At 42.5% G+C, this 24,272-nt stretch overlaps 1 protein-coding gene across 1 annotated transcript; it reads right to left on the bottom strand.

Annotated features, from left to right (window-relative positions):
* Positions 1–788: 788 nt before the first annotated feature.
* LOC147430948 (pentatricopeptide repeat-containing protein At2g13600-like) lies at positions 789–2,702 on the bottom strand. Its single transcript, XM_086493606.1, has 3 exons — positions 2,414–2,702; positions 1,565–2,302; positions 789–1,291 (listed from the first exon to the last, which is right to left on the bottom strand). The coding sequence occupies exons 1-3, from the start codon at positions 2,700–2,702 to the stop codon at positions 789–791; spliced, it is 1,530 nt and encodes a 509-aa protein (XP_086349732.1).
* Positions 2,703–24,272: the final 21,570 nt, after the last annotated feature.

Here is a 24,272-nt window from a genome sequence, read left to right as displayed (position 1 = left end):
TTCAATATCTATGGCCTTTCATTACACAAAGACAACCTGGCCCTTGAAAAGAGTATTACACCCACCCCTCCTACATGCATAATTCCCAAGCACAAAAGAACCATACTTGAAATGCATATGGTACCATATTCCTGACATAGAAGTACCGCAAGGTATGGAGCCTTCTCCCAATGTTCACTTTACCCTACTACCAATTCTGTCCCAATACTCATACTACCAATTCTGTCAGCATAATCTACTGATGAGAGTTCCATCTGAACCAGCACCTTATCATTCCCTTATCAAGAAGACATGTGTAAAGAAAACAGACCACTACTGACAATTCACAATGAAATCGGTTCCCACTTTCAAGAAGCTCATCATTCTCTCATCAAGAGCACATGAGAGAAGCGAGGCAGTCTGGCAAAAAGGATCTCTTTTCAGAATGAAATTCCCAAAACATTCATTACTGATAGTTACCACGCAAAAGCTTTCTCTGATTTGCATCTTTGACCATTATTTTGCGTTTCTCTGTTCTTGACATTAGTGAAGTAGCAGCATGGCAAACCCCACAAGCCCATGATGCATAAATCTTACCCTTGTGGTGTATTGATGATGATTGCACAGGCAGTGACCAATTTCTGACAAAGCAAAACCCTTTCGGAATCGGCCAAAAGGTTTTGCTAGACCTTTGAAAATTATTCTTGTTGGGACAATTTCAACTTTGCACATAGATTCGTCTGCTTTGAGGATGCTTGGTATCCTCAACAACAAATTTATGGACATTTCAACTCGCATCAACCCAGCAGCTACATCCTGGCTGCCAAAGCCAAATTTGTTATTCCCATGCGTTCAACATTTTCTGCCTCCTCCTGCATGCCAGAAGCTGCATAGATATTACTCATTAAGGTATACGCTGCCGCATTACATCCGTCTGTTTGTACTGCATGCTCAAATGCAAACCTTCCAAGCTTCACTTTTCCCCATCTTTGACAAGCACGTAAAAGAGCAGACCAAACTAGAGGATGATCTTCAGACGATGGCATCATCCTAATCACTCTCATAGCTTTGTCAAAAAGCCTTGCATGTCCAAAGAGCACAACCATGCAAGCGTAGTGTCCCTCACTTGGTGCAATGCCATATGTTTCCCTCATATAGTCAAAATACATTTCACCCTCATCCACCAAACCTGAGCGACCACAAGCATTGAGCACATTATAAAAGGTGATTGCATTTGGGGACATGCCCTCTTGTTGCATCCATTGAAAACAGCCCAAAGCTTCCTTGGCCAGCCCTTGCTGGGCATACCCTCCTATAAGTGCATTCCAAGAGACCTCATCCGGAGAGAAGCCCTCGCTCTGCATTCGCTGAAAACAGCCCAGAGCTTCCTGGCCTTGCCCATGTTGGACATATCCTGCAATCAATGCGTTCCAACAAATTGCATTGCGCACAGGAAGCGCGTCAAGAACTTTTTGTGCTTTCAAAAGTACCCCACATTTGGCATACATGTCGACCAAAGCTCCGCCAAGCACAACATTGTTGTTCAACAACTCTTGGCTGACGATCTCGTCATGAATTTGATTACCCACATCCACGTCTTGCACATTGCCACATGCCTTCAAAACGCAAGCATAGGTGACCTCAGTAGGAGAGAAGCCTTGACTCCGCATTTGCTGGAAACAGCCCAAAGCTTCCCGGCCCTGTCCATGTTGGGCATATCCTGCAATCAGAGAATTCCAACAAATCGCATTGCGCACATGAAGTGCATCAAAAACTTCTTGTGCTTTTGAAATTACACCACATTTGGCATACATGTCGACCAAAGCTCCACCAAGGTTGTTCAATAGCCCCTGATTAACAATCTCATAGTGGAGCTTTCTGCCCATGTCAATGTCTTGCACAATACCACATGCCTTCAAAACACAAGCATATGTGACTGCATCTGGAGAAAAGCCCTCACTCCGCATACGCTGAAAACAGGCCAGAGCTTCCTGGCCCCGTCCATGTTGAGCGTATCCTGAAATCAATGCAGTCCAGGAGACCACACTACGCACCGGAAGCGAGTCGAAAACTTTTTGTGCTTTCAAAAGTGCACCACCTTTGGCAAACACATCAACTAAAGCTCCGCCAAGCACGACATTCTTGTTCAACAGCCCCTGACTGACAATCTCATCATGGATTTTTTTAATCACATCAACGTCTTGCGTAATACTACATGCCTTCAAGGCACATGCATAGGTGACCGCATTTGGAGAGAATCCCTGACTCCGCATTTGCTGGAAACAGCCCAGAGCTTCCTGGCCCTGCCCTTGTTGGGCATACCCTGCAATCAGCGCATTCCAACAGACCGTATTGCGCAAAGGAAGCGCATCAAAAGCATTTTGTGCTTTCAAAAGTACAGCACATTTGACATACATGTCAACCAAGGCTCCACCAAGCACAACATTGTTGTTTAACAGCCCCTGACTGACAATCTCATCATGAATTTGATTACCCAAACCAACATTTTGCACAATGCCACATGCCTTCAAAACGGAAGCATAGGTGAACGCATCAGGAGAGAAGCCCTGGCTCTGCATCTGATGGAAACAACGGAGTGCTTTCTGGCCCTGCCCATGTTGGACATATCCTGCAATAAGAGCAGTCCAAGACACGACACTCCGGAGAGGAAGCTTGTCAATGACTTGTTGTGCTCTGACTAGTGCACCGCATTGGGCATACATAGTGACCAACGCGTGCCCTAAACATGGGTCCTTCTCAAGTACACCACTGGCGTTAATATCAGCATGGATCTTGGAGCCATGATACAAATCCTTCTTCTTCGCACAGGCTTTCAGCGCGGTTAGGAGAGAGAGTCTCATTACTTTCTCACGGGATTTGGAGCTGCCATTTGCATGGCCTCAGTGAACTGTTCAAAACTCTTCAATTTTAGATTTTCTTCAATGAAATGCCAAGTTTTCAGCCAGGATGATTGCATCCACAAGTGTGTGTGTGTGTGTGTGTGTGTGTGTGTGTGTGTGTGTGTGTGTGTGTGTGAGAGAGAGAGAGAGAGAGAGAGAGAGAGAGAGAGAGAGAGATCTGAGGAGGAAAAATCTTGTGCTGCATATCAAGATGGGACTTTGTTTGCTTGGGTCACAAATGGATTTATATAAAGTGTTGAAGCATTTGATTGTATTTCGTTTGCATTTGTTTGGTAGTAGTTGAGGTTTTGACCTGGATGTTGAAGTCACCAATGATGATGCTAAGTAAATTGGCACTACTATGTCAACTTGTTGTTCTATATTGAGTGCTTGAGTGAAGCAATAAGAGAACTCATTGGAGTGCGATCTTTATTCAACATGATTTGTAGGTTGGTGTTGCTTGGCAAGGTGATTAAAGCTTCGATCACTTTGATTCCTAGAGTATAAATTTGTAGCTGAAGAGCATTATCAACTACAATGTACAATATGTAGAGTATCCATAGCCATTCGTGTGGTGAATATGGCTCAAGTTGGGTGCGAGCAAGTTTGTTTTATTGTATTGTCTTGCTCTTGGAAGTACGGGATATCGAATGTATTGCACCCTTGAGTATGTAGTGAATGTAAGTTTGCACCAAGATGATGTGCAATAAGAGGCACATAAACATTGTCAATATGCATACGTTTGAAGTCTCATGAGTTCCTCAAGAACAATGGGCCATCAACTTGGTCTAGTTCACTATAAATTGGACTTGGGATGTGAAGGTTTGCATGATCCTTTACTCAATACAAAGCTTTGTAAATCAAGCCAAGGGTTTTTCATTTGAACTATAATGTTACCTGCACATTGCTACGACATAAGAAAATATGCCTCTGTCTTATAATGCTATCTTCGATCAAGGTGGAAAAATATCAATGTTTTCTTTCTACTAGACACTCCATTGCATTTCTAAAAGTGATGCACCACACAACCTCTTCATAGATTCTCATTGTTATGTAGAGGTTACAAATCTTCTTTTTGTTGGGGTATAAAGCCCAATGTGGTCGCCCAGGTAAGTGGGCGGGCCGCCAGCTATGTACACATATTCTTTTGTAAAAACCTAATAAGAACTCACTATGCTCTACACATTATAGTAGAGCGAGTTCACCATATCGTCGTATTCTTTTTCTCGCACTCTCTCTCGCGTCACACTTCCGCTCGTACTCCCTCAACTGGTATCAGAGCTCAGATCGAGGCTCGGGACAGCATTTGCAAATAGTCAGAGTCACCTGCTCAGATTGGAGTGAGATTCGATAGGCGAAGACACGACCCCAAATCTTGTGGGGAGCCCCAAGGGCTTGGTGTTCTCAGAATTTCATTATGAGGTCATCTCGGTCACCATTCGGCTTCGACAAAGTTCTACGTAGGCCATTTTCGACTACGTGGTCTCAGCAGGTGCAGATCCGACTCTGCAAATTTGGGGTTTCGGCCTACGACTGCAGGTGTTGAGGATATCGGCACTCCCAGAGTGTTGATTTGTGGCTGTCTACACATCGAAGGACGGCTCACAGTTCTTGGAGGCGTGTCACATACGACACGGACGCATCTACACACAGACTGTAGGCGACATCCACTAGTTCATCAGGTAGCTTGTGTTTGCTGCTTGATATTCCAGATTTCATCCTGACATTGCAGGTACTTCCACATGGGATGTATTGTCAGAGATGATGTATGTTTGTTGAGGGTTTGCTGGCTGTGAGTCACGCAGCAAACAACCGCCACAGCGGTTACATCATATAGTGGGAAATTTGTGGATGTATGATTTTGTGGGAAGTCTATGTATTGTCAGATTCACTGCAGCCTTTGTTGAGGGTCGAGTGAGGTTTTATTGAGCTGGGGGATTCTCGAATGTTGAGATCCTTTCGGTGATACAGGTCTTGGAGGGATCCCTCGAGCATTGCATCTTTGCTTTACTGTTGTTGAGGCATTGTCGCAGTCTATGCTTACAGGACAGTGAGAGACAGTACAGGTGCAGGACAGGTTTACCCGCAGCTTACAGCGTCAGAGAGACAGTGTTTTTTGAGCTGTTTTTTAGTTTGTTTTTGAGTACACTAGAGCCATTTTACAAAGGAGACTCTGTCGAAATTTCTGCAGAATCTGAAGCTTTCTTGGTTCATTTGACATGTTGATATTGGTTCAGAGGTCAGTTTACAGGGGAAACTCTGCCGAATTTTTCCCAGGAAAGTAAACTATTGTGAGCGTAGCTATGGCTGGATCACAAGACACTGCGCTTTACAATATCAAGAAGCTGGATGGAACCAATTTCCCATTGTGGAGGAAGCAGATTTGGCACGTGTTGGTACAAAAGAAGCAGATAAAACCTATAAAGCTCAAGGGGATAAAACCACAAGATATGGGCGAAGATGAATGGAGCGAAATGGATGAATTGGCACTTTCTACCATTATGCTGACTTTGGCATGAAGCATTTACTTCAATGTAGCAGACGAGATGTCGGCTTATGAAGCATGGACAAAGCTGAGTGATCTTTATGAGAAGTAGAGTGCAGCTTCACAGGTATACTGGCTTAAGAAGCTTGTTGACTTGAAGATGAAAGAAGGGACACCTATGTCCAATCATCTGAATGAATTCAACACCATCCACAGTCAGTTGTCAGCTCAAGGTGTCAAGTTTGATGAACCTGCTAGAGCTATGTTCCTGTTGATCACATTGCCGGAAAGTTGGGACACTTTTCGCACAGCTTTGAGTAATTCTGCACCTCTAGATGGTTTGAACATAGCAGGTGTAGAAGGAAGTCTGCTTACTGAAGAAACCAATAGAAAGACAATGGACAAAGGCAAAGGAACAGCCTTAGTTGTCAGGGGAAGGACCAAAGAAAAGTACAAAGGTGGAAAGAGGAATCAGTCTCGTAGCAAGTCCCGCAGTGCTAAAGGCAAGAGTGACATAGAATGCTACCATTGTGGCAAGAAGGGTCACATGAAAAGAGACTGCAGAGAATGGAAATCAGAAAAAGGCAAAGATAAAGCTGAAGACCATGGTGAGAAGAACAAGTCCTCATTGAAGATTCAAGAAATAAATGTGACAAACACTGTTGCAGAGGATGACAGTCTAGTGTCAGGAGACATCTACTTCTTGAAGAATACAATGGACTCAACTCTTCTTACAGCATCTGATGGAAATGCACTGAGTGACTGGATTATAGACTCAGAGGCATCACTTCATGTGTCTCCAAACAAGGAGTGGTTTACCTCTTATGTGACCACTAAAGATCATGTTCGGCTAGGCAATGGGCAGACATGTGAGATCTTAGGTGTTGGAGATGTTCAATTGAAGTTTCAGAATGGCTCTTCTTTCACGTTGAAGAATGTGAGACATGTTCCAGCAATTACAAAGAGCTTGATCAACACAGGTTTACTTGATGATGCTGGCTACGTCACCACTTTTGGACAAAACATGTGGAAGATATCCAAGGGTTCGATGATAGTAGCACATGGAGTAAAGTCTGGAGGACTTTACATGATTTATGTATCAAATGTCTCTAAAAATGTAATCAATGTAACCGAGCAGCCGAACGTTTCTTTGTGGCATAGCCGGTTAGGACATATGTCCAAGAAGGGAATGGAAATCTTGTCTCGTTCTGGTTATTTGCCTGGCTTTTCATTTAATGATTTTGAATTCTGTGAACATTGTCTGTATGGTAAGCAAAAACAGCAGCCACATAAGCATAGAAGCAGTAGAAGAGATACACAGTTGGCACTTGTTCTGTCATAATAATCAATATCTAATTCTCTTAAATGATTTTCTCATATTAAACTGATCATTTAATGTGGGGAAGTGCCAGGGGAGAAAAAGCTAGAATATTGGTTAAGCTATCAGACCGGCCACAGTAGGGATCCAAAGGAGGGGCCATCTGCAAAAGAGCCATGTGCAACAATGGGCTGAAAAGACCCTAAGGTTCAGCCCATTAAGACTTCCAAAATGCTAAGGTTCCAAAATTCAAAGATTGTGTCCAAAGGGTTAAAGCTTAGGGGGAATTGGATGCTTTGTGTGCTATCCAAAGTCAACACACATCCCTACACATGAGGGGGCGAGCCCTAAAGGTAGGGGATGAGAGAGAAAGCCACAAACACACACACAAGCCCCCTTTACACAAAGGGAATGAGCGACACGTGTCAACTCCCTAGGCCAGATGCCCACAAGGTATGCCCAATTTCTATTGGATGACCCTTGAAGTGGACCAATGAGAATTAGGCTAGAGTAAATTTAGCCTAATTAATTTTAAAACACTTAATAAAAAGAACCAATGAAAATTAAGTCTCCTGGATGATTATTAGACAGCCTGAGAAGGGGTCCAATAGGAATTGAGCAGTCCAATGGGCTACTTAATTCCTATTGGTCAGAATGGGGAAAGGTCCAATGGGGATTTAATTCATTTAAATCAATTAAGTTTAATTGATTAAGCTCTCACAAAAGGGGAAAGGGGGACACATGTCAGAAGGCCATCACTTATGCTGCTTAATAGCCATTGGCTGAGCTTGGCATTGTCCAATAGGGAGCCTGCAAGAGCAAATAGCAAGGGGCCTCGCCCAAGAGAGAGAGGGGGCTGATTTTTGCAAGGCATTATCGAACACACACTCACACACAGTCTATGTGTGAAGAAAGAGAAGACTATCTCTTCCCAAGCTTTAATGGAGAGCTCATCACCTACTCCAAGCTTGTGAGATAGAAGCCTACATCGACACACTCTTGGCTTGTGGATGCAAATCCAACCAAGAGCCAAGCTTCAATGCATGCTCATCTCCTCTACCAAGCTAATTACTAAGCTAGAGCTATGCTAATATGAGTGATTATGTGAGGAGATGTACATCTTTCTCGTAAGATACTCCTTCTTCCTCTCAATCTACTCTCATACCCTGCTAGCTCTTACCATCTTCGAAGGTGTGTGAGGTCTTGGGTCTGAGAACGGGGATAATTAAAGTTGTGTTTGCTAAGTGTTTTGCTTAGTGCATGAAGCTTTCATCTTCATTGCACTAACTAGTCTTGAAGGAACACAAAGAATTGTATTGTACAATGTCTCTCTTGATGGGAGAAACCATAATACAAAGCCTTTTGGAGGGGGGACCGGCTCCATGCAAATCCGGTCCTCAACTGTTGTCAATAGCTTAATTTCTCTCTCTTTTGAAAGTATTGTTGATGCTATCTAACTAGGTGTTATGCTTTTTGTTGCTCTCTCCACCCAAGCACTCTTGTAATTCTCATTAGGAATCTATTCTAATGAAATGCCCACTATGTTCATGTTAATTTCCGCTACACATAAGTTTTTAGGCCATTAAATGTTACATTGGTATCGGAGCACAAGGTTTCTCTTTTCTTGCTCAAGAAGGGAGGTCCTCAAGCTAGCTATAAATGGTTGGTATTATTAATTGCCTGTGAGTAAGTAGAATAGGGATTTTTCAGCCTTGCAGTGCGCCTGCATTCGTGCAGTTAACGGGGCATCACCGTCGAGAGCTATGGTCTTAATAGTGGAGTCCTACGGGGCTTGCCTACGGCTTAACCACTATTGAGCTATTAGAATCTTGACACGAGCCGGTGCTGTTTTGGTGTCGAAAGACCCTCTCTTCTATTCCTTGTAATTAATGGTATTTGAGCCGCAGGTACAATAGCTTGAGTGCTTTTTCTAAAGGGGTAAAGAGGAGTAGCAAATAGGGCTTGAAGTGCCAAAGTACACCTAAAAGTTGTTAGAATGGTTGACGATAGTCTACTAATGATGCTTCAATGCTTGTTAACTATCTTGTTTCTAGGCTTCAACAAGCCATGGGCAATCCATCTCTCCAAAGTGAAGTGCAACGGCAGCTCCGTGCTCACGGGATTCTCCAAGCTCATCACCATGACGAGAGAACACCTAGGAAGCCTCCTTGTGAGACTCCCAAAAGAGGTCTCTCTCCGATTCGAGAAGAAGAAGAGAATCCATACGAAGGGCTCAAGAATTTACTTCTTGATGATGCATCTCCTTCCCAAAGGAGAACTCAAGAGCCTCCACCGAAGGAACGAGAAAGAAGTGAGTCTCCCGCCACCTCGGCGGAGATGGCTCCACGAAGACGGCCGGCTAAATGCTCTCCATCACCACCAAAGCGGAGAAGACCATCACACTCTTCTCCACGCCATAATTCAAAGAGGGATAATAAAAAGCAAGAGAAGAAAAAGGCGAGAAAGAGGACACCCTCTTCTCCATCTTCTTCATCCTCTTCCTCTTATGAAAGCGATGGTGAAGACGACAAAGATCAAGACAAGAAAAAGGCGAGAAAGAGGTCACCCTCTTCTCCACCTTCTTCAAATTCTTCACCTTCTGAAGAAAGTGATGGTGCAACCTTTGAACCATCAAAAAGAAGAGGCCATAGGAAATCCTATGCCGCATGGAAGAGGTCATCCAAGCTAAAGAAGTTCAAAGAGGGAGGGAAGAGCATCTCTTTCCTTACCTATGATGGTACCTTTGGTGCTACAGACAAAGTCTTGGCCTTTATCCAGCAATTTGATGCGGTGTTTGGAGATGAGGGCTTCACGGAGTCCTCTAAGCTACGCCATGTAGCTATGCACTTTCAAAAGTCCGCCAGGCAATGGTGGTCTAGCCTACGAGCCAACGGTGAAGCTCCACGAACATGGAAAACTTAAGAGCTTCCATTATGAAGGAGTTTTTGGCCACCGATGCCAAAGACAAAGTACTCACCGAATGGCGAAGCTTAAAGCTCTCTCCCAATGAATCCATCCACAAATATGTAGACAACTTTTGCGACCTACAACTCAAAGCCACTGTCTTCAAAAAGTTGGATTTTGGAGAGCAAAAGAAACAATTTTGTGCGGGCTTAACCGAAGAAATGGCGGAGTATGTCAACTCCCAAAGGCCACGTACCATATCGGCGGTAATACACCATACTATGGTGGCCTCTCGAATCAATTTCCAAACGGGGGCTAAAAGAAATAATAAGCACATAGAAAACAAGGGTTCCAATGAGCCTAAGGGGAAGGACAATGTCCAAAAGTCTCCTAAGGGCAACTCCAACAAAGCTAAAGAGAAGGGAGTTTACAAAGGTAAGAACAAACTCTCTCCTTAAGAGCTTGAGCGTTATCGCAAGGATAACCGGTGTTTCAAGTGCGGCGAGCAAGGGCATGCGTATCGCGCTTGTCCCCAAAAGAACAACCGCCAAGATTCTCCTAGAGCTTCCTTGGTTGAAATCCAAGAGGAGGAGACTCACCAAATTCACCACAAAGGATCTCCTCTATGCCATGCTTGGGGAAAGGTAAGAGAACATAATTCTTTTATTCTCTTTTACCCTGGTTCTACTCACAATTTTATATCTATAGAGTTGGCCACCAAGCTAGGCATACAATCCTACGAGATGGGAGATGTCCTACCCGCAGACAGTGCCTTCAAGGGGTAAGAAGCTTCAGTCACTCCCTTAATCGGGAAATTGAGGCTTCATGTCCAAGGCTATGTGGACAAAGAGGACTTCTTTATCTCTCCTCTCAAGCATGAGGATGTAATCCTAGGAGCACCATGGTTTGACCGTCTGGCTGCCGATGTTAAATTTCCTGAAAGGAGAATCTCCTTTAAGTTCAGGGAAAAAGACATGTATATAGATGCTAAGGAAATGGGTAACACTATCCCCATTGTACATACACCAGCTTTCAACAAGTCAATAAAGAGCTCTATTTCCGTGTACATGATTTTTGTTAAAGACTCTCAAAATGAACCTAATGCTTTAGCAAAAGAAAATAAAAGCAACCAAAAGGAATTAGAGTTATCCAATTTTCTCAAGGGGTTTCAAGATGTTTTTATTGACGACATCCCTTGTGAGCTACCTCCTAAACGAGGTAATGATGACCATGCAATTGAACTTCTTCCAGGAAGTTCACCGCCTAACAAACCTCCTTATAGAGTTTCTCAAGCTCAACAAGAGGAGATTATGCGGCAAGTGCATGAGTTAGTTGAGAAGGGCATGGTTAGGCCTAGCTCATCTCCATTTTGCTCACCTGTGCTATTAGTGCAAAAGAAAGACGGCACATATCGCATGTGTGTCGACTATAGAGCACTAAATAGGATCACTATCAAGAATAGGTTTCCCGTTCCACGGGTAGAAGACCTATTTGATAAGCTACAAGGATCGACCTACTTCAGTAGGATTGACCTAAAAAGTGGCTATCATCAAATAAGGATAGTTTATCAAGACATTGTAAATACCGCATTTCGCACCACATTTGGTCTTTACAAATACATTGTCATGCCTTTTGGCTTGACCAATGCACCAGTCACATTCAACCGCTTGATGGAGAAGCTGTTCAGGCCTCATCGAACCTTCACTGGAGTGTTCTTTGATGATATTATCATCTACTCTAATTCATTAGACGAACACAAGCAACACCTTCATGTAATATTTCAAGTTTTGAGAGAGAATAAACTTTATGTTAATCGAAAGAAAAGTGAATTTTTCTTGCAAGAGATTCAGTATTTAGGTCACATTATCTCTCAAGATGGCATCCAAATGGATCCATCAAAGTTAGAGGTAATAAAAGGATGGCCTAAACCAAGGAATCTTCATGAACTAAGAAGCTTTATAGGTATGTGTGCATACTATAGACGCTTCATAGAAAAGTTCTCACAAATTGCGGGACCATTACATGACCTAACAAAGAAAAGCATTAGGTACACATGGTCTGCTAAGGAGAACAATGCTTTCGAAAAGCTTAAAGAAAAGCTTATCTCTCAACCTGTGCTTACACTACTGGATCTCTCAAAACCATTTGAGGTCCAATGTGATGCTTGTGGTGATTGCCTTGGAGTTGTTTTGCTCCAAGAAGGGCACGCCATAGGCTATGAGAGTCGAAGGCTCGACCCTGTTGAGCAAGCTCTAGGCATATATGAATAGGAAATCCTTCAGTTCTACATGCCTTAGACTCATGGAAGCACTATTTATTGGGGACTCCTTTCATTCTGCGAATGGATCACCAAAGTCTTAAGTACTTCATGACGCAGACCAAGCTCTCCGACAAAAAAATGAGGTGGGCAAATTTCCTTTCGCAATTTCATTTTCATATTGCTCACATTGCTGGCAAGCATAATCAAGTAGCTGATGCACTCTCAAGACGGCCGAGAGTGTGAATGCGGTTTCCATAGCAACTCACAATGATCTATCTTCAATGATAGATGAGTACGCTATTGATCCCGACTTTAGAGATGTGATTTCAGCCCTTGCATTAGGGAAAAAAGAAGAACCACTTACTTTACAAGATGGTTATCTTCTCTATGGCAATAGACTATGTGTTACTAACTCACTACGTGAGAAAGTAATGTATGAATCTCATGCTCCACCTTATGCGGGGCATAGAGGGATTCACTCTACCTTAAAGGGAATTGAAACATATTTCTATTGGCCTACCATGAAAGTGAACATACAAGAGTATGTTTCTAAATGTGTGGTATGCCAAAAGACAAAATTTGATAGAGGGAAGCAACTTGGATTGCTTCAACCCTTGCCAATCCCTAATTCACCATGGGAGAGCATATCCATGGATTTTATCTTTGGATTGCCTAATTCTATCCATGGGAATACGGGAATATGGACGATAGTAGACAGGTTCAGTAAACAAGCTCATTTTATACATGTCAAAAAGACTATCAAAGCCCATCAAATGGCAACCCTCTTCATTTCACAAATTTTCAAGTACCATGGCTTGCCAATGTCCATAGTGTCGGATAGAGATCCTAGAATTACCAGTAATTTCTGGAAGGGTCTCTTTGAGAATTTAGGGACAAGGCTAAACTTCTCTTCGGCCTATCATCCACAAACGGATGGCCAAAGTGAAATAGCTAACCTAACCATTCTCGATCTACTAAAAGCCTATGTAATGGAAGTAGATCAAAGATCCCAATGGGAGAAGTACTTACCCTTAGTGGAGTATGCTTACAATAACACTGTACATACTTCCACGGGAAAAGCACCTTTCGAGGTAATTGAGGGAAGATCAAAAACTCCCTTGCTACTTAATGTACATGGGAAGATCTTCGCTACAGATGAGTATAGCCGAGACCTACAAGAATCTTTTCAAAAGATTAAGGATGCTATCTCTATCTCACAGCAAAGGCAAAAGGCTGCTGCTGACAAGCACAGAAGAGCCCAAGCCTTTAAAGAAAACGATTGGGTCTTGTTAAAGTTTCCCAAGGCTCGATTAAGGCACACGACGGGCAAGAATCCTACGGGCCACCAAAAGTACTATGCTAAACTAGTAAAAAGGTACTATGGTCCCTTTCAGATTCTTAGGCCAATCAATGAGATGGCCTATCAACTCAAGTTGCCCAATCATTGGCTCATACACAATGCTTTCCATGTGAGCCTATTAAAGCCTTACAAAGGAGAGCCACCTCAAGAACCAACTATTGAAGACCCACCGGATATCAAGGACCAAGAGGAGGTGCTGCCGCCCGGGTCCATTCTCCGACATGAAGACAAGGTATTAAGAGGCGATAAGACTATCCAACGATATCTTATTAAGTTTAAGAATTATCCTTTTGAAGATGCTAGATGGATGCAAGGCATACAGTTAAAGGATAACCTAAACCTTGTCAATGCTTACAATGTTTCCCAAGAGTAAGCAAATGTACAAAATGTTAAAAATGAACAAAGTTTTTGTCTTATAAGACTCTCTTTTTCTTTATTGTGCACAAAAATGAAGTAGTATGCATGCTTAGATCAAGTTTGCGGAGACGACGTCTCCCAAACACCAAGTAGAGCTTGTCACTCTACTATGGAAGATTGATAGGACTAATGTGCAGACATGCTTGTGGAAGCCTCATGCTCTCAAGCACCAAATGGACTAGTCATCCATTGTGGAATGATGTCATAGGGTAACATAGGGATCCTCTACCCGCTAAGAAAAGGACTCATGAATATGCTTTATCTTCTCTACACCATAGTCGAGGACGACTATGATTTAAGGAGAGAGGTAATGTCATAATAATCAATATCTAATTCTCCTAAATGATTTTCTCATATTAAACTGATCATTTAATGTGGGGAAGTGCCAGGGGAGAAAAAGCTAGAATATTGGTTAAGCTATCAGACCGGCCACAGTAGGGATCCAAAGGAGGGAAAATAGGGATCCAAAGGGGGGGCCATCTGCAAAAGAGCCATGTGCAACAATGGGCTGAAAAGACCCTAAGGTTCAGCCCATTAAGACTTCCAAAATGCTTAGGTTCCAAAATTCAAAGGTTGTGTCCAAAGGGTTAAAGCTTAGGGGGAATTGGATGCTTTGTGTGCTCTCCAAAGTCAACACACATCCCTACACATGAGGGGGCGAGCCCTAAAGGTAGGGGATGAGAGAGAAAGCCACAAACACACACACAAGCCCCCTTTACACAAAGGGAATGAGGGACACATGTCAGCTCCCTAGGCCAGATGCCCACAAGGTATGCCCAATTTCTATTGGATGACCCTTGAAGTGGACCAATGAGAATTAGCATAGAGTAAATTTAGCCTAATTACTTTTAAAACACTTAATAAAAAGAACCAATGAAAATTAAGTCTCCTGGATGATTATTGAATGGGGATTGAATTCATTTAAATCAATTAAGTTTAATTGATTAAGCTCTCACAAAAGGGGAAAGGGGGACACATGTTAGAAGGCTATCACTTATGCTGCTTAATAGCCATTGGCTGAGCTTGGCATTGTCCAATAGGGAGCCTGCAAGAGCAAATAGCAAGGGGGCTCGCCCAAGAGAGAGAGGGGGCTAATTTTTGCAAGGCATTATCACACACACACTCACACACAGTCTATGTGTGAAGAAAGAGAAGACTATCTCTTCCCAAGCTTTAATGGAGAGCTCATCACCTACTCCAAGCTTGTGAGATAGAAGCCTACATCGACACACTCTTGGCTTGTGGATGCAAATCCAACCAAGAGCCAAGCTTCAATGCATGCTCATCTCCTCTACCAAGCTAATTACTAAGCTAGAGCTATGCTAATATGAGTGATTATGTGAGGAGATGTACATCTTTCTCGTAAGATACTCCTTCTTCCTCTCAATCTACTCTCATACCCTGCTAGCTCTCACCATCTTCGAAGGTGTGTGAGGTCTTGGGTCTGAGAACGGGGATAATTAAAGTTGTGTTTTCTAAGTGTTTTGCTTAGTGCATGAAGCTTTCATCTTCATTGCACTAACTAGTCTTGAAGGAACACAAAGAATTGTATTGTACAATGTCTCTCTTGATGGGAGAAACCATAATACAAAGCCTTTTGGAGGGGGGACCGGCTCCATGCAAATCCGGTCCTCAACTGTTGTCGATAGCTTAATTTCTCTCTCTTTTGAAAGTATTGTTGATGCTATCTAACTAGGTGTCATGCTTTTTGTTGCTCTCTCCACCCAAGCACTCTTGTAATTCTCATTAGGAATCTATTCTAATGAAATGCCCACTATGTTCATGTTAATTTCCGCTACACATAAGTTTTTAGGCCATTAAATGTTACATGTTCATAGTGATTTGTGTGGACCTATGCCTAACCTATCTCTAGGGGGAGCTTCTTACTTTATGACATTTATAGATGATTACTCGAGGAAAGTATGGGTTTACTTTCTCAAGCACAAGGATGAAGCGTTTAGTGTTTTCAAAACGTTTGTGACACTTGTGGAGAATCAGAGTGGCAAAAAGCTTAAATGCTTATGCATTGACAATGGTGGAGAGTATGTTTCAAAGGCCTTTCAGGACTTTTGTGAGTCAAAAGGTATAAAACGTGAACTTACTGCTCCTTACAATCGTCCAATGGTGTTGCTGAGAGGATGAATAGGACCATACAAGAGAAGGTCAGAAGTATGTTGTCTAATGCACAGCTGCCAAATGGGTTTTGGGCTGAAGCTGTATCAACAGCTGTTCATCTTATAAATAGATCTCCTAGCAAGGTTTTGCAGAAGGATCCAGTGCCAGAGATGGTATGGTCAGGCAAAATTCCCTCATACAAGCATCTTAGAGTCTTTGGCTGTGAGGCATATACTCACGTTCCAAAGGAATATAGGAACAAACTTGAGCCAAAGAGATGGGGTACAGACTTTGGGATCCCGAATCCAGAAAGGTTATCCGCATCAATGATGTTCACTTTAATGAATCCAAATATCATTCTAAACCAGAGGGGGTGAAGTCAGAGATGACAGCTCTGCAGTCAAAGATGACAGCTCTGCATAAAAACCAGACATGGAAGCTAGTTAAATTACCACAGGGCAAAAAGGCTCTACCTTGTAAATGGGTTTACAGGTATAAGATCACCGCTCATGATAGTCAACCAAAGTACAAAGCAAAGCTTGTTGCCAAGGGCTTTAAGCAAGAACAAGGCATTGACTTTGATGAAGTCTTCTCTCCGGTGGTCAAGATGACTACATTGAGATGCTTTCTTGCATTGGTTGCCATATTAGATTTGGTGTTGCACCAAATGGATGTCAAGACAGCGTTCTTGCATGGTGATTTAGATGTGGAAATTTACATGCAGCAGCCAGAAGGGTTTGTTGAGAAAGGCAAGGAAGATTTGGTATGACAGTTGTTAAAGAGTCTTTATGGCTTAAAACAATCACCGAGGGCATGGTACCATAAATTCCACAAGTTTATGCTTTCTGAAGGCTACAAACGTAGTGAGTTCGATCACTGTCTATATACAAAGAAGGCTAAGGATGGTAGTTGGCTGATCCTTATTTTGTATGTGGATGACATGTTGATTGCTGGCAAGCACTTGGAAGAAATTTCAGCTCTGAAGTCAAAGATGGCAAAATCGTTTGACATGAAAGACATGGGTGAAGCAAGTCATATACTTGGTATGCGCATTGAGAGAGACAGATCAAAGAAGTTGATTTGGTTATCTCAAACAGAGTATATTGACAAGGTTTTGCAACGTTTCAATATGGAGAAGGGAAAGGCATTGAGTGTTCCATTGCCACCATATGTGAAATTTAGCAAACAAGATTGTCCTGTGTCTGAGGAAGAACAGGCTGAAATGGATAAGATTCCATATGCTTCTCCAGTGGGTAGTTTGATGTATGCAAGTCACGTGTGTTTTTGTGTCACGCTGCTAATTAACAAAATTCTCAATTCATAAGTCTTCACATTCACAGAAAATGGCATGGTGACTTGAAGGGACTGGGAGGTTCGATGAGATTTTCCCACTGGTACAGGTTTGTAGCCCGCCGCGCCTCAGCGGGCTACAAGGAAAGCTCGGAGAGCTTCGGGCCCGGTGGGCAAACTTTGTAGCCAGGTGGGTCCCCAAGGTATCTATAATTAGGGCCCCTGGGGGCCCATTTTCTTCACAATTCTCATGCTCTGCACCTCTAACTTGCTCAGGTACCCAACCAAAGAATTGTCAGAATTTTCAGAGCTCTCACAAGGAAGACAAAGAATTACGATATAAATTTTAGCTTAATTTCATAAGCTCTTTAACTAATATTGATCTTGCTTTTCATGTCGGCATCGGTCCTAATATTGGACCGGAAGTGTCATTGTGAAATGCTAGACCATGAGGCACTGTTTTACAACGTGTCAATTGTGTTCACTTTGGCATCGCTTCAATTTTAGACCGGAAGTGTCGTTGAACATGGTTGGTTACATTTAATTTAAAGGTAGTTCTATTATCCTTGTTATCAGCATTAGTTCTATTATTGGACTGGAAGTGTCGTTGTGCAAACTAATAGACTACTTTCTATGTTTTATGAGTAATATACGTGCTGATAGGCTAGTTCGGTGTTTCTTTCGGCATCAGTCCTACTACTGGGATGGAGGTATCGTTAGTTTCATCGAATGATGACCTTGCTTTTAGGCTAGTTAGGTGTTTCTTTCAGCATCAGTCCTACTTTCTGGGCTAGAGGTGTTGTTAGATTCATCAAATGATGCCTTTGCTTTTAGGATAGTTTCGTGTTTCTTTTGGCATCAGCTCTACCATTGGGCTGGAGGTGTCGTCACTTTCATCAAATGATGCCCTGCTTTTTAGGCTTAGTTCGGTATTGCTATTGGCATCAGCTCTGTTGGAATTAGGGTTGCAGAGAAATGCACACAGCTTGAAAAAGACGAAGGAAGCTCAAGGCACACAATAGAGAGTGTGTTTCTTAGTATGCAATGGAAAGATAGATAGCCCTAGAGTGATGGGCGTATATACAATGCACGGGGGAAAAAACCTCCTAAAGAGGGAAAAAATACCCCGGCGGTCTTAGTGTGTTCACACACATCACTACCACATGTATATGGTAACAAATCCCCCCTGGAGTGATGCGGTGAATGAGAGCTGGCACATGAGTAAAGGGAAGTGCCATGCCCTGAGGACAGAATCAGTCCACAAAGGGGAGTAAGCCCAAAGCTTTGCGGAAAGCTTCAAGCTTCTCACGAGACAATGCCTTTGTGAAAAGATCTACCAAGCTGATCTCTCCTGCTGAGAGCCTCTCCCTAACATAATGGTAATGCACCTCAATGTGCTTTGTGCGAGCATGAAAAATTGGGTTCCTCGCAACTGCCAATGCACTCTGACTATCAGTGTAGATAGTGTTGGCAGTGTCCTGTCCAACACCCAAATCAGACATAAGGCGTCTGAGCCATACACACTCAACCGTAGTTGTGAAGACTGCCCTGTACTCAGGCTCACAACTCAAAGTGGCCACAATAGGTTGCTTCTTGCTCAACCATGATATACATGAACTGCCAAGCATGAAGCAAAAACCACTTGTGGACACTCGCGTGTCAAAACAACCAGCCCAATCTGAGTCCGAAAAAGCATGTAAGTCTGGCGGCAATGATCCCCCCTTGGGATAAAACAAGCCAAGATGTAAAGTGCCACTAAGGTAGCGGAAAATCCTCTTGACAGCCTGCCAATGCTTAGACCCTGGGCTATGCATAAATCTGCTAACCTGTGAGACTGCAAACTGAATATCCGGCTTCGTGTTGCATACATAAATGAGGCAGCCGACAGTAGTTTGGTAAAGAGTGACATCAGCAGGATCGCCAGCATCATGTAGACTCAACTTCAAACCTGTTTCCATGGGCATGGCAATAGGTTTGCAATCCTCAAGTCCAAACTTACATAGCAATGTCTCTATGTAACTTTTCTGACACAACGCAATACCACCATCACACTGCTTAAACTGTATACCCAAGTAATGATGCAACAGCCCCAAATCTTTCATCTTGAAAGTAGCATTCAAATCAGCCTTAAATTCAGCAATATGTCTCTCATTTGGTCCAGTGATCAGCAAATCATCAACATAAAGAACCGTGAGAAGTACATCACCCTCACGCTTTACATACAATGTGCTTTCTGTTGGACTGTTATGAAAGCCTCGTTTAACTAAATGAGTGTTAGCTTTCTCATACCAAGCACGAGGAGATTGCTTCAACCCATACAAAGCCTTCTTACATCTGCACACTTTGTCCTCTTGTCCTTTTATGACAAAACCGCGAGGCTGCGTTACATAAACTTTCTCAAATATGTCACTATTCAAGAAAGCAATAACAATGTCTGATGGATGTACATCCCAACCAAAATGAGCTGCCAATGCACATAGAAAATGTGCAGTAGTCATACGACAAGTGGGAGCAAAAGTCTCTTCACAATTTACGCCTTTTTGCTATGCATAACCTTTTGCAACAAGTCAAGCCTTATGGCGATCGATCTCACCATCCGGCTTGCGTTTCAACTTGTAAACCCACTTCGTACCAATGGCCTTTTTGCCAGGAGGCAAATCACATAAAGTCCAGGTTTCATTTTCTATTAGTGCATCATATTCTGATTGCATGGCAACCATCCAATTTTCTGAATTCTGTGCTTCATCAAACGACAGAGGCTCCTCAACATCATGTAAGCTAGACACAGCCAAAGCATAACAATCTGATGCATAAGATGCATGGCGAGAGCCTGAACGAGTACGACTAGACAAAGGTGCATCCAATTTACTGTCACGCAAAGTGTGCACCAGCCATTTTGGCATACCTCTAGCCTGCTCATTTTCAGCCCTTTCCTCATCAAGTACATCATGTACATCTGCATCAGGAATAGGTTGATCTAAAACATTTTTAAAAACCCCCATAGGCTATACATTTGCCTCATTGGAACTTACATTCGTATTTCCACCACTGAAAAGAGGCAACAAAGTGTCATACATGTCCTGTGAGCTTACATTACTGTCTCTAGTACATGACAGCAAGGGCTGAACAAATCTTCCACAAACACTACATCCCGTGAAACCAGATACAAACCTTGTAACCTTTGCTTTCAGCACTACAACCAACAAAAATACATTTAACAGCCTTATCATCTAATTTTTTCTACGCTGCACTGGTGACACCAAAGCATATGCCAAAAAGCCAAAAACACGCATGTGCTCAATAAGAAAGGCTTTCTAATCATGCCATATGCTTCATATGATATTAGACTGCAAAGCTTTCATAGGACACATGTTAAGTACATAAGTGGCACACATGATGGCCTCAAGCCAAAAAGAATGCGGCAAAGCTTGACTTTTGACCATACATCGTGCCATTTCCATCAGTGACCTGTTTTTCCTCTCAGCAACACCATTTTGCTGAGGTGTATAAGGCATTGTACATTGGTCTTTTATCCCACGACTAGCCAGAAATGCATTAAATTCATGAGACATATACTCCCCCCCTCGATCGGAACGGAGGGTGCCCATAGTACATTTCGAGACATTTTCAGCCATAGCCAGAAATTGTTTGAAGCACATAAAAACTTCGGACTTCGCTTTAAGCGGAAATACCCATGCATCCCTGGAGTAATCATCAATGAAAGTCACGAAGTACAAGTAATTGCCCAAGGACGGAGTTTGCATGGGCCCACAAACATCACTATGCACAAGCTGCAACCTGCATGTGGCCCGAACTGAACCATCCTTTGGAAATTTAGAATGCTGCATCTTACCCAAAATACATCATTCACAAACATGTTTGACAGGTGCTTCAAGAGGCGGCAAAGAAGCAACCATATCAGATTTCTGCAAACGCAGCAAACTGGCAAAATTCAGATGACCAAAACGTGCATGCCAAAGTTTTTCATCTGAAATAGCCCTTGAATCTGCAACAGCATTTGAAAAATTTTGTCCACACTTGTCAGCTTATACAGCCCACGACACATGTTGAGCCAGCAGAGGAAGTGTTGAGCCAGCAGAGGATCACACCCACATTTTTGCTCACACCCATCATTTTGTAACCATTGATTGTAATAAATGTCTTTCCGACATTAATTTTGATTTGAGCCATTCATTAAGTAACGGGACTCAATTGAGTTTCCAGCTTGTAATCCCGAAGTAATTTCACATGTTGATGTAAATAATTAGAGATGTTCTCACCTCCAAGGCTGAGGTATATAAGCCAAAGTTTTGTAACCTAAGGAAGATTCAATTATTAATCAAAGCGAGTTTTTGAGCGCCGTGACTGTGTCTAAGAGAGAGAGAGAGAGAGAGAGAGAGAGTCTTATCTTCTTGCTACGCGAGCTACGGGGCCGCCATTGGAGAAGCGGCACCGCCATTGTGTTAGCAACGGTGAGAGCTACGCACAGATACCAAGAGTGCGCGCTATCGGCTTCTACGTGTGGTAAGTTCCTACGAGCTTCGGTGTGAGTTTTCTTCCAACTCGTGTGTCGGAATAGAGCGTGCAGCATGTCTATAGAACCACAACGAGTAGAGCTACACATTAGTACCATCGGGGTCAAGTTTCGGTCACCTGTATTTTTCGGCTTGTCTTCATACGCGTTTACCGCACGGAGTGGTTATAGGTTGATTTTGCAGTTCAAGTCTTTAGGGTGTTGTTCTTACCTAGTGTATAGACTTCCCCTTGAGTTTGAGATCGATTCAATGATTCTAGATCCTGTTTCATATAGCATTCGTTCGTAGTACGGATTTCAGTCACTTGCGTATTTTAGAACTTAGATTTGATTTCCTTAGTAGTGATTGTCATTAGAAGGTCGAGTAGGTGATTTGACACCCACCTAGTTGTTTCCATGCGCCTGCGGGTCAAGCTCCGTCCTCGTCTGACAAATTCTGTTGTTGGTTGAGTTCTCGCTATTTAGCTTCCGCTAGCGGCGTAACCGCCTTAACATTTGGCGCCGCTGCCGGGGACGAGAGCCCTAAGTAGGTGACCTTAGACTAATCCTACGAGGTGAGTCGTATAAACTACTTTGTATACTTTAGTTAGAAAAGATCTAGGAGTGGTGGACTCCGAAGATCTAGAGAGATACTAGGAAGTGGGGTATTCCTAGGTCTTCCGTGTTGACAGTAATTTTAGTTTAGCTTAGATTTGTTTGTTGTTTTGTTGGTGTTGAGTAGTTGTTGATAGAAGAAGAATTTGCTAGTCCGTGAGTGGCAGTGGATCTCTTTAAGATCACAATTACCAAACCCATTTTATGATTAGGAATAGCTTAGGTAGGACTTCATTTGATCCTCATCTAGAGCTAGTAATCATTGGAGTATTTGCTTGATATGGTTGATTGCATGTTAGATCACTAAACCGTCGAGTTAGTAGTGAAACTTGCAATAAACAAAAGTCAGAGAAATTTTCTGTGTATCTGGGAGTTGCTGAGCACTTGAGAAGCTTTAGGAAGGATTCTGTGCCAAAAAACTGGAAATCTGCAACTTTAGACATCATACGCGTATGATGTCTTAGGACCTAAACGGAGACTAAATTGAAAATTTGACATGGCCAGAGTGTTTAGAAGGGAGGTTTTACCTTAAGATCAACTTAAAACAAGAGCATTAACACTCAAAGAAACCCAAAAAGACAAGTCGGAGTCCAAGAAACGCAAAGAATAGGAAATTTTGGATTCAAATCTTGTTTTTACATTCAAACCTGACAAAAACACTTGAAACTCAATTATAAACATTGGAGAAGGCTTAAAACCAAAAATAGTCAAAATCTGGGACAAAAGACATCATACGCGTATAATGTCTTTTGGCACATCCACTGCTTATTTTTGATATCTGACCTGACAAGATTGTTACAAACACTGTAGGAAGCATAAATATCAAGTTTGGACCCAAATTGATGAAAAAGACATCATACGCGTATGATGTCTTTGACCTAATTTTGGACATATTTTGATACTTTGCTAACACAGATCCATTGTAATAGCTGTCTAGAGGTTATATTTCAAGTTTCATCCCATTTGGATCACAATTGACCCAAAAAACAAGTCAAAAGCAGAAAATTGCCAAGAAAAGCCTGAACTAGCCATAACTTGCTCAAACAGAGTTCAAACTGAATTTTGTGAGTGAACAGAGCATAAAGGGGCCACTGAGAGTGAGCATAACCAAAATAGTCAAAATCTGTGAAAAAAGACATCATACGCGTATAATGTCTTTTTCAGCATAACTGCGACAAAATTCTCACTTGATGAAACAGAAGTTGTCCAACTGACAAGATTAAACAATTGACCAAGTATCAGTCAGTTTGGATCAATTCTGACCACAAAAACTTGGGGAAAACAAATTGCCGAGACGGAAAAGTTACAGTCCTTTAGGGGAATTGATGAATTTGAGATCGGGCAGGAATCTCCGGAATAATCAACCAAAACAAGGGGAACCAGCAAGTGTCATATCAACCGAGGGAAGTGTAAACCAAAGTTGGGTGCAACCATTAGAGCCGATCTTTGAAGGAAGTGTCTCTGATACTTCTTCGGAGAGATCTTACGAGATTTTCACCGAAAACTTGGAACACTTGAACCTGAACAACAGAGAAAATATGGCAGCAGGATCATCAAACCCTTCCGCCACAATGAAGCTATTGTTCATAAAATACCAGTACGACAATGAGCAAGGTGCCAAGATCTACAAAGATGGAATGGACCGCTATTGTGTAAAGATAGAAGAGAGACCTAGTGAGTTCAAGGACTTAGTGCCTGTGAGCTATAGCGGAGATAGATATCTAGATGACGAGGGTACCATGTACTTGGTAGTCCTAAACCCTAACATTGTGGACAAGTGGGGATTGATGGGCACCAAAGCCAAAATAGATGAAGAACTCGAGGAGAAAGCACCAATAATGAACTTCCCTAATGCGAGGTTAAGAAGAGAGAATGAAACTACAAGGATCAACACTGATAACATCTATGTGGGGCTATACAAATATAATAATGGGGAGCAAGATCTCTATTATAGATGTGAAGAACCCTACACCGGAGAGTTGACAGACAAAAAAGACTCTATGTCTTTACCTACACAGAGGGATCGGAAGTGAAAATTGCCGCTTACGATAAGTATGGCAGGCAATACTCAACAATGGGCAAGAAAGAATTAGAAGGATATACATACTTTGGGGGA

Source organism: Adiantum capillus-veneris, chromosome 21, assembly GCF_014529385.1.
Source record: "Adiantum capillus-veneris isolate H3 chromosome 21, ASM1452938v2, whole genome shotgun sequence".
NCBI classification, from domain to species: Eukaryota; Viridiplantae; Streptophyta; class Polypodiopsida; order Polypodiales; family Pteridaceae; genus Adiantum; species Adiantum capillus-veneris.
Note: the sequence above shows the minus strand (reverse complement) of the source record. Positions and strands in the feature narration are given on the sequence as shown.